The sequence below is a fragment of the Hyperolius riggenbachi genome, chromosome 3 (assembly GCF_040937935.1).
Source record: "Hyperolius riggenbachi isolate aHypRig1 chromosome 3, aHypRig1.pri, whole genome shotgun sequence".
In the NCBI taxonomy this organism is placed as follows: Eukaryota; Metazoa; Chordata; class Amphibia; order Anura; family Hyperoliidae; genus Hyperolius; species Hyperolius riggenbachi.
Genome location: NC_090648.1, coordinates 44384081 through 44395713, shown reverse-complemented (window position 1 = coordinate 44395713; position 11633 = coordinate 44384081). Strand labels below are relative to the sequence as shown.

Below are 11633 nucleotides of genomic sequence, written 5' to 3'. Positions count from 1 at the left end.
GGAAAGGTTGGAGCCTGGTAAAGTCGGGAAAGGGTGGAGCCTGGTAAAGTCGGGAAAGGGTGGAGCCTAGTAAAGTCGGGAAAGGTTGAAGCCTAGGAAAGTCGGGAAAGGTTGGAGCCTAGGAAAGTCAGGAAAGGTTGGAGCTTAGGAAAGTCGGGAAAGTTTGGAGCTTAGGAAAGTCGGGAAAGGTTGGAGCCTGGTACAGTCGGGAAAGGTTGGAGCCTGGTACAGTCGGGAAAGGTTGGAGCCTGGTACAGTCGGGAAAGGTTGGAGCCTGGTACAGTCGGGAAAGGTTGGAGCCTGGTACAGTCGGGAAAGGTTGGAGCCTGGTACAGTCGGGAAAGGTTGGAGCCTGGTACAGTCGGGAAAGGTTGGAGCCTGGTACAGTCGGGAAAGGTTGGAGCCTGGTACAGTCGGGAAAGGTTGGAGCCTGGTACAGTCGGGAAAGGTTGGAGCCTGGTACAGTCGGGAAAGGTTGGAGCCTGGTACAGTCGGGAAAGGTTGGAGCCTGGTACAGTCGGGAAAGGTTGGAGCCTGGTACAGTCGGGAAAGGTTGGAGCCTGGTACAGTCGGGAAAGGTTGGAGCCTGGTACAGTCGGGAAAGGTTGGAGCCTGGTAAAGTCGGGTAAGGTTGGAGCCTAGTAAAGTCGGGAAAGGTTGGAGCCTAGTAAAGTCGGGTAAGGTTGGAGCCTAGTAAAGTCGGGAAAGGTTGGAGCCTAGTAAAGTCAGGAAAGGTTGGAGCCCAGTAAAGTCGGGAAAGGTTGGAGCCTAGTCAAGTCCTGTACCAGACAATGGAGGGAGGAATGGATGTCCACATGAAAGATAGCCACCTAACCTCACAATTTTTGAACAGGAATATATTACTAAAGCATTACCGTATTTTTCGGACTATAAGACGCTCCAGACTATAAGACGCACCTAGGTTTAAAGGGCAAAAACCAGGAAAAAAAAATATATACTAAACCTAGGTACGTCCATGGTCCAGGAGTGTCTAATGGACCTTTCCTCCAGCCAAGATGACCCTGTCTAAGTTACACTACCAAGCTACACTAACCCTTGATACCCCCACAAACTATACTACACTTCACTTCACTTACCCCTGCTGCCCCCCCAGGCCAGCTACACTACACAAACCCCTGCTCCCCCCCTCCCATCCCAGCTACACTGCATTACATTACATAAACCCCCCCTGCCCCTCCCAGCTACAGTAACTAACCACAACAGTTATATTGCATGATATCTCACCAGCCTGGGTGGCAGTAGCTGGGTGCTGTCTGGGGGTCCAGGCTGGTCCAAATGTTCCAAATGAGGTGCGCAGTGGGTCGGTAGCAGCAGCGTGATCCTTGGTGGCTCCAAGCGGCAATAGTCGCAGTAATCATCCGCAATGTGGCCCTTTGATCATGCCCGGTTACTGGCATTAGCCCAGCAGCAGCGTGATCCCCAGCCAGTGATTCCAAGTGGGATATGAGTATGTCACCCCATGACCCGCATGCGCTGCGGGTCATGGAGTCACACAAGTGAGCTAGGAAGTACGGAAGCCCCTAGGGACTCTGCCGCTATAGCGGCTGAAGATGCATGTGTCCGTCGGGATCGCGCTGATGCCGCCCATGATTAAAGGAGGAGATCAAAGGGCCAGCGGGGAGGATAATTACAGTTGCTACTCATATCCCACTTGGAACCACCGGCTGGGGATCACGCTGCTGCTGGGCTAATGCCGTCAACCGGGCATGATCAAAGGGCCACATTGCGGATGATTCGCTTGGAGCCACCGGCCGGGGATCGCACTGCTGCGGGGATGATGCGGTGACCGGACATGATCAAAGGGCCACATTGCGGATCATTACCGCGGCTATTGCCGCTTGAAGCCACCGGCCAGGGATCGAGCTGATGCCGGGTATAATCAAAGAAGATCAAAGGGCCAGCGCTGCGGATCATTACAGCGGCTGCTGCCGCTTGGAAACAGTGGATCTCTCTGCTGCTGCTGTAGCCCGCTGCACACCTCATTAAGATCATTTACAGCAGGAAAGAAACAAGCTCCAGAATAGGTATGGCTGCTACATTCGGACTATAAGATGCAGTCACTTTTTCTCCCTACTTTTGGGGGAGAAAAAGTGAGTCTTATAGTCCGAAAAATACGGTATTTTTTTAACACTTCAACTAAAGATAATTTGTTGTGTAGAAAGAGCAGAATACTGAATGGCTTTTAAAATCGAAAATTTGGGCTTTGACATTAAAATATTACAAATCCTGTAATCAGTCATCTAGGACCAGGAACACATTTGTGCACAAAATAAAAGAAAATCACCCATAGCCCTATCATGGAACCGGTGGAGGTGAGTACAGGTATGGAGATCATGCTTACCACAGAGGAGAACTTTAGGAGAACTTCCATCTTAAACGTTGGAAGTTTGCAGCTCCTGCAACTGAGCAAAAAATGGACAGGTACCAAAGCATCAGACTGCACAGCAGTACAAAGCTCATACAAGACTCACAGAGCTGGAAACCTCAACATGGGAATCCCCCTACAAGCCCTCCCTGTGGTATGATCCACAAACTTCACCTTCTATGCCATTGTATGGTGCTTGTCTGCTTAGACTTCATGAGCAAACCATAAATCTAAGAGGCAGCAGGATCAATTTAGTAACCAGAGACTAAAACCTTCCTTAGAAAATCAATACAGATCCCAAACAATTGTATCAGTAGTAATATTTTTAGGTGCACCAGGTGTCCGATCTGTCACACCCAAAAGACTAGCTTGCAGAAATGAACCTGAGGTGGTTGCCTGGAACCCAAATATTCAAAACTGCATGGTCTTAATTTGCCCATTTCTAGTAACCATCTGTGACGCCGGGCGACGCCCAGTCGTCCGAGGATTCGCGGCCGATTGTCCGATCGCAACCGTGATCGGAAAACTGACATTCTTTATTTTTAAAATAGAAGTTTTTCCTTCCTGCCTTCCCCCCCCTTTTGCCATGAGGGCTGAATGGGCCTGCGTTAGCATATGGCTAAAGCAACCTGGTTTAGCAAGAAATCCTGTTAAGGCTCCCGGAAAAGCTCTGGTGACACTAATGTGCTAATTGGGCAGAGCTGAAATACCAACAGAGTCTATTCAACAGGGGAAGCTAGCACAGCATGAGGTCTATTGACACCTACATTCCTCCCAGTCTTGACGGCACCGACTAAACTGAGTATGGAATGCATGGTGTTGATAACTTTGTCACATTTTGCAAATACCATCCATGGGAGGAATATGAAAATTACATAATTTTGTTTCCCTAATTCTGTAGAATATGGTGATACTAGACATAGCCAGGTAACCCGAGCAGGGGCTGAGATATGAATAATGGGGTCCCCGTGCGCCCCAAATATTGCAAGTTTGATGTCCTATGAACGTGTATTCTCAGCCCAATCTGAATATGAAATCGGTTTGCATGTGCGACAAAACCCCGGCGGGGTATGAAATTGGACATATTTTGTGGATGGCTGGAAGTTCCTCCCCTGAGAACTCACTGCCTGACACGCCCCTGGGCTGAGCTTGAGACTCCGCCCAGAAATGTCAGTGCTCAAAACTGATTGCATGAGGACCCCCAGCCAATTCCCCCACTTTCCATCATACCGAAAAGACTGCCACTGCTTGGGGAAATAGCAGTGGCCATCTTGCAGGCGGAGCAACGGCCATGTGGTTCGGCCATATTGCGAACTAACTGCAACAAAGGAACTTTGTCTTTTCCCGAACGGACTTTCCACAGAATCATAAGTATTCGTTCTTTTTATCCCTTTTTCTTTTATGTACTGTGTTATCACTGTCTCTCATCGTTTAATTGTTCACGATTGTCTGTATATATTAATTATTTATATTGTAACAAATAAAGGCTTTTTAAAAGGTCTTTACCTCTCAGTAAAACCTTCTATTCAGTATACACAGACGAGACCTAAACTTCCGAAGGGACGCTACTGTTTTGATAGATAGATAGGAATTGCACAGTTTTAACCGGTTGTTTGTTTCACAGGTCTATAGCCAGTTAGCAGTTTTCTCTGGGCTGATAGAAAACAGAGATGGTGGCAAATCTACCCCTGGGTTGGAGTAAAAGTGTATTTTCGTAACCTCACAGGCTCCCTACTGCGTCGTGACGCTCAAACTCCGCCAATTCTACGCAGATTGCGTCCATAGCTCTCAATCTGTGTGCTAGAATCGGATCGGACGGTTTTGCGTGTTCACGGCCAGTGGGGCTCTTGTGACAGTGGTCGGCAGCGTTTGGGATCTGTGTGTGCTGATAGTATCTCAGGTAGGGCTATCGAATTAGCCCTATCGAGAAACGAACTAATTCGTTGGTAGTGACTGAGTGCAATATATTTTTCATATATACAGAGAGACTGTGTAACCAGTACCCCTCCCCTAAGTTTTCTTTTATTTGGCATGGAAATGTCCGGGAATTACAAGGTCATGGTCCTATCCGACCTGCAGAGTCTGTGCGAGGCGAGAGGCATGGACATCCGCGGCAAGAAACAGCAGGACCTGATAACGGACTTGTACCGATGGGATAGCCAGAATCTGCGGACGCTGGAGGTGTCCACTGTGGAGGACACCGGCTCATCTAACGCAAGTCGAGGGGAACCAGAGACTGAAGATCCTGTGCGTACCGAGGTTGAGCAACCCGCGGGCAATGCGGCAACAGATACGCAGGAGGCTGTCAGTGTGATCCCCGACCCCAGAACCCCTGAAAGTACTCGCCTGGAACCGGCCAGTACTGGACTGTCCAGTTATGTTGATCCAGTAATGCAGCAGGCATTGCAAAAGCTGATGGAAACTGATGTGGACAAGTACCTGCAGTACATGGCGGAGCAAAAGCGAGAGGAACGCCAATCTGCAGAGGCGCGGGAGAGACGACAGCATGAGCTGAACATGGCGAAAGTGCAGCAAGCCAGCCGGAGTTCAACGCCCAGCCTCCATGCTGAAGGGACTGCCGCTCCAGTAAGTGCAAAATTTAAATTTGCTATTATCGAAAAAGACACTGACATTGACTTGTTTTTGAGGTCTTTTGAAAAGGCCTGCCGTCAGTATCGTCTGTCCCAAGACCAGTGGGCCAGACATCTGACACCCTTGCTGCGCTACAAAGCGCTTGATGCTTTCTCAGAGCTGCCTGTGGAAAAGGACAATGATTATACCGCTATAAAGGAGGCTATAATCACTAAGTACCAGCTGACGCCAGAAGCCTACCGGAAAAGGTTCAGGTCCTGGCAGAAAAAATCTACTGATTCTTATCAAGATGTGGTCAGCAGTCTGCTCACCACACTCCGCCAGTGGACGCTAGGCCTCACTAAAGGGTCTTACGGTGTCCTGGAGGACTTAATCGTCCTGGAGCAGTTTCTGAACATTTGCCCGGCTGATGTACGCCAGTTTGTGCTGGAGCGCCGACCGGCGTCAGCGACGGTCGCTGCAGACCTCGCTGAGACCTTTGCAACGACCAGGGTGCCGGAGACCCGCAGGACTGCCCCATCTAGCTGGAGAGGAGGTCAGTCCCACAATTTTGCAGACTCTCCTACCTCTGTGAGCCGTGCGCCCCAGAGGCCCTCCAGCGCAGCTGCTGCGTCCAGGCCTGCAGTAACAGAGGGCATCACCTGTCACTTTTGCCGCAAGCCCGGACACATGAAGTTTAACTGCCCGGAGCGGAGGCAGACAGCGCCAGCTCCTGCACCACCTACACCTCGCCCACGGCAACTGCCGCCAGCCAGCGCACCCCAGCCGGGAGCACCCAACAACGTCATGTTCGCAGGTGGGAGAGGGAACCACTCCGCTACGAGCAACCACCAGCTGGTTACAGTGAACGACCAGCTTGTTACCGGTTTCCGCGACACTGGAGCGGATGTCACCCTGGTGCGTGCGCACCTGGTCCCGACGGAAAATATCCTCCCTGACAAATACCTTACCCTCACTGGAGTGGGGGGCACTCTTTCTCGCATTCCCCAGGCTCGGGTGTCCATCGATTGGGGGGTGGGGGTTCAAGAGAAGGTTGTTGGGGTCCTGGACCAACTGCCGGTCCCAGTTTTGTTGGGGACCGACCTGGGCAAGCTTGTGTCCTATTATGAACCTGCCCCAAGCCCCTCAGACTGCCAGGAGGGAGACGGACTCTCCGCCCACACTAAGGTACTTTGCACCAAGGGGCAAGAACAGGGGGGGGGTGGGTTGAATGTGCCCAGTCCAGGGGTACCGAGTCCAATAGTACCTGTGTCACAGGTACCTGTGTTTGATATACCGATTGTTTGTGATGAAAATGTTGTTGTACCTGTCACTGTAATTCATGCATGCAGCCAGGATGTGAGTAATGCCAGTATGTGCCAGTCTGAAGGTGTACCTGTACTGGCAGTAACACGCAGCCGCGCTGCTCAGAACCTGGGCTCAGAGCAGGTGGAAGAGGTTCCGGCCTCCTCCCCCTCCTCTGACCACAGGGATGGTAGCCTTCAGCCACTAACTGCATATGCCCTTCTTCCCGTGAGGCAGAACAAGCTGCAAGCAGCCTGGGAGGGGCCTTTTACTGTAGTGCAGCGGTTAAACCCTCTGACGTATCTAGTGAACATGGGGGGCAGGAAGCAGAAGAGCTTTCATGTAAACATGCTGAAGGCCCACCATGACAGGACCCAGTATGCGCTGCCAGTGTGCAGCCGGTTAGAGCAGGGAGAGGCAGACCCCCTGTTAGACCTGCTGGCTGACGTACGAGATGTGGACGGCGACCTAAACGTCAATCCACAGCTCGCCTCAGCCCAGCAAGAGCAGTTACAGAAGGTGCTGGGCCAGTACCAGCACACCTTCTCCGGTATCCCGGGGCGGACCAGTATGGCGGTGCATGGGGTAGATACAGGTACCCATCCCCCCATCAGGCAATCCGCTTACCGTGTCTCTCCCGAGGTACAGGCGGACATGCAGAAGGAGGTGAGGGAGATGCTGGAGTTAGGGGTGGTTCAAAAGTCCAGTAGTGCCTGGGCAGCCCCTGTTGTCCTGGTCCCCAAGAAGGACCAGACAACTCGGTTCTGCGTAGACTACAGGAAACTGAACGCCATCACCACTACAGACGCCTACTTCATGCCTCGCATTGATGAGCTGCTAGATACACTGGCATCAGCCAGGTACCTATCAATCATGGATCTGAGCCGGGGGTATTGGCAGATACCACTTGCACCTGACGCGAGGCAAAAGTCGGCCTTCATCACCCCTTTCGGCCTCTTCGAGTTCACGATGATGCCCTTTGGGATGAAGAACGCCCCCGCCACGTTTCAGCGGGCCGTGAACGACCTGCTAGAGGGAATGCAAGGGTTCGCTGTAGCGTATCTGGATGACATTGCGGTGTTCAGCCCCACCTGGGAAGAACACCTCAAACACCTGTCCCAGGTACTAGAGAGGCTGGCCATGGCCAATCTGACGGTTAAACCGAGTAAGTGTCAGATTGGCATGACCGAGGTGCAGTACTTAGGTCACCGGGTGGGGGGTAACACCCTGAAACCTGACACGGGAAAGGTGGACGCCATCCTGGCATGGCCTCGACCTATCACGAAAAAGCAGGTCCAGGCGTTCCTGGGGACCGCCGGCTACTATAGGAAATTTGTTCCCGCCTATAGTACACTGGCGAAGCCCCTGACCGATGCCACTAGCAAGAAGCACCCCAAGGTTGTTAGCTGGACCCCCGCTTGCGAGAATGCCTTCCAGGCCTTGAAGCAGGCCCTCGCAAGCGCCCCTGTGCTTCAGGCCCCAGACTTCAGTCGTCGGTTTGTGGTGCAAACCGATGCCTCTGACTACGGTCTCGGCGCAGTCCTCAGCCAGGTGGATGGAAAGGGGGATGAACACCCTATCCTCTACCTGAGCCGGAAGCTCCTGCCCCGAGAGGTAGCCTACTCCACAACTGAAAAGGAGTGCCTGGCGATCGTGTGGGCCCTACAGAAACTGCAGTCGTATCTGTACGGCCGCTCCTTCACGATCGTCACTGATCACAATCCCCTGAGTTGGCTAAACCGTACTGCTGGAACCAACGGCAAGCTCCTACGGTGGAGCCTGTCATTGCAGCAGTACGACTTTACGATCCAACACAAAGCAGGCAGCCGACACCAAAACGCTGATGGGCTGTCGCGGTGTCAGGGGGAACCCGACCCAACAGCGCCAATAGCTGCTACGGAAGGCGTCCTGTTGACACCTCCCTGAGCAGAGCTCGGGAAGGGGGAGGTGTGACGCCGGGCGACGCCCAGTCGTCCGAGGATTCGCGGCCGATTGTCCGATCGCAACCGTGATCGGAAAACTGACATTCTTTATTTTTAAAATAGAAGTTTTTCCTTCCTGCCTTCCCCCCCCTTTTGCCATGAGGGCTGAATGGGCCTGCGTTAGCATATGGCTAAAGCAACCTGGTTTAGCAAGAAATCCTGTTAAGGCTCCCGGAAAAGCTCTGGTGACACTAATGTGCTAATTGGGCAGAGCTGAAATACCAACAGAGTCTATTCAACAGGGGAAGCTAGCACAGCATGAGGTCTATTGACACCTACATTCCTCCCAGTCTTGACGGCACCGACTAAACTGAGTATGGAATGCATGGTGTTGATAACTTTGTCACATTTTGCAAATACCATCCATGGGAGGAATATGAAAATTACATAATTTTGTTTCCCTAATTCTGTAGAATATGGTGATACTAGACATAGCCAGGTAACCCGAGCAGGGGCTGAGATATGAATAATGGGGTCCCCGTGCGCCCCAAATATTGCAAGTTTGATGTCCTATGAACGTGTATTCTCAGCCCAATCTGAATATGAAATCGGTTTGCATGTGCGACAAAACCCCGGCGGGGTATGAAATTGGACATATTTTGTGGATGGCTGGAAGTTCCTCCCCTGAGAACTCACTGCCTGACACGCCCCTGGGCTGAGCTTGAGACTCCGCCCAGAAATGTCAGTGCTCAAAACTGATTGCATGAGGACCCCCAGCCAATTCCCCCACTTTCCATCATACCGAAAAGACTGCCACTGCTTGGGGAAATAGCAGTGGCCATCTTGCAGGCGGAGCAACGGCCATGTGGTTCGGCCATATTGCGAACTAACTGCAACAAAGGAACTTTGTCTTTTCCCGAACGGACTTTCCACAGAATCATAAGTATTCGTTCTTTTTATCCCTTTTTCTTTTATGTACTGTGTTATCACTGTCTCTCATCGTTTAATTGTTCACGATTGTCTGTATATATTAATTATTTATATTGTAACAAATAAAGGCTTTTTAAAAGGTCTTTACCTCTCAGTAAAACCTTCTATTCAGTATACACAGACGAGACCTAAACTTCCGAAGGGACGCTACTGTTTTGATAGATAGATAGGAATTGCACAGTTTTAACCGGTTGTTTGTTTCACAGGTCTATAGCCAGTTAGCAGTTTTCTCTGGGCTGATAGAAAACAGAGATGGTGGCAAATCTACCCCTGGGTTGGAGTAAAAGTGTATTTTCGTAACCTCACAGGCTCCCTACTGCGTCGTGACGCTCAAACTCCGCCAATTCTACGCAGATTGCGTCCATAGCTCTCAATCTGTGTGCTAGAATCGGATCGGACGGTTTTGCGTGTTCACGGCCAGTGGGGCTCTTGTGACACCATCCACCACCTGAAACTATCTAAATTACAATCGAAGACCAGCAGCTCTCCAAACCTAAGAGTCTGTTGAAAGTCTTGTAGGTCACTTTTGCTTTTACCTTCCTCCTTCCTTTTGGAAAAACTACCTCTAAAATGGACCCATCTTCAAGTGCCAGAAGAAAAAAGGTGACTGGTGGTGGTGGAAAGCTTTGTGGTCTGTGCCTGAAATGTTTAAGTTAAAAAATAAAAAAAAGAAACATAAAACATGTAAACATAAAAACCTCAAAGTACACAAGGAATGGTGGCAAAGAGAAGGGGGTACAGTCCTGTCTCCATCTCATTTCTTGAACCACGAGGTGGAGCAATGACCCCATTTGTGATCTATGCTCTTCCCAACCCGTTCTTTGGTCCCAATGTCCCACCCGCACAGGCTGCATTAGGTACCCAGAGCGTTCTGTACTTTCTGTGTTTGGCTTCAGTTCCCCAACCCAACAGGCCTTTTGGCCTTAGTCCCACCCCCCAAAGGCTGCATTTGGCTCCTTTTCCCTGCGAATACAGCCTGCATTTGGCCCCAAGATCCCCCAGTTGAGTAGCCTGTCGGCTTCATCCAACCCAAGCTCTATTTGCCCCTCATCTCTTGTTGGGCCACGGTCAGGTTTGGCCCTCAAGTCACCATCCAGGAGAGGCTTGGAGTGGCTTCATTCTCCCGTCCAGTATAGGCTCGTTTGGTCTGCGTCCCTTGTCCATCCCAAGCGTTGTTTGGTTCCCACATCCTCTGTATGATTCAGGGAGGTTCTAGTTTTGCTTGGCGGCTCTCGTTGGGAGGTCACTGGACCGGGTTGACTACCAGAACTTTGCACTGGCGCTTGGCAATTTTATCCAGCGATAGGGTGGCCCGCTCGGGAGGCAGGTAGAGGGGACGGCCCAATGGGGAGCCTACAGGTGGGGTGATTGCTCGACGCTCCATAACGCTGCCAGTCCTTTATGAAGAGAATAAGATCTGTCAGGATAGCCGACATATCAATAATAAAAAAATAATAAATCATCTAGTCGAAGCTCAATGGCCAACAAAAAATCTGGGGTTAAAAAAAGCAGAAACCAGTGTAGGACTACTAATGAGCCGTGACAAGCTAATTACCCAAGATTAACCACTTCACCTCCAAGGGTTTTTCCCCCTTAAAAACTAGAGAAATTTCACCTGTCAGCGCTCCTTCCATTCATTCGCCTATAGCTTTATTACTACTTATCACAACAAAACAATCTATACCTGTTTTTTGCCACCGATTAGGCTTTCTTTGGGGGGTACTTTTTTGCTAAGAATTATTTTATTCTATCTGCATTTTAACAGAAAAATAAGAAAAAAATTTGAAAAAAATTCATTATTTCTCAGTTTTCGGCCACTATAGTTCCAAAATAATACATGGTACCGTAATTAAAACCCACACACTTTATTTGCCCATTTGTCCCGGTTATTACAACATCTAAAATATTTCCCTAGTGCCATGTATGGCGCCAATATTTTATTTGGAAATAAAGGTGCATTTTTTTTCAGTTTTGCGTCTGTCACCATTTACAAGCCCATAGATTAAAAAGTACCAGTAATATAGTCTCTTGACATACATATAAAAAAAATTCAGTCCCTAAGGTAACTTTTTTTTTAATTTGTAATTTTTTTTTTTTTTTTAAATGCAAAAAAAAGTTGGGTGATTAAGGGATAGTGTGGGGGGTAAAGTGTTATTTTTAAATGTATTTGTGGGTCTAAAAAAAAAAATAAAAATTGTGCATAGGTGTCATTTTACTATTTGGCCACAAGATGTCCTTGCGCATTACTTCCTATAGTATGCTAAATAGCAAGTAATGCGTGTATGTGTTCCGGAAGCAACAAATGATCGCGGCATCTCTTTGATGCCTGCGATCATTCACATGGGGACAGAGATTAATGAATGAATGGGAACTGTGTTCCCATTCCTTCATCTCCTGTCAAATGATCGGCGGCGATAATGAGCGTGGCATTGGTGGGGGTTCGGGGGGCGTTAGTGGGC

The 11633-nt window shown here is 49.8% G+C and overlaps 1 protein-coding gene across 1 annotated transcript in view; it reads right to left on the bottom strand.

Moving 5' to 3' along the window:
* Positions 1 to 9368: 9368 nt before the first annotated feature.
* Positions 9369 to 11633, bottom strand: part of TRAPPC14 (trafficking protein particle complex subunit 14) — a 42627-nt gene continuing 40362 nt past the window's right edge. The window contains exon 11 of the mRNA XM_068272127.1: positions 9369 to 10571. Within this exon, the coding sequence (XP_068128228.1) occupies positions 10418 to 10571 (154 nt within the window). The 3' untranslated portion in view covers positions 9369 to 10417. The remainder of the gene's footprint in view (positions 10572 to 11633) is intronic.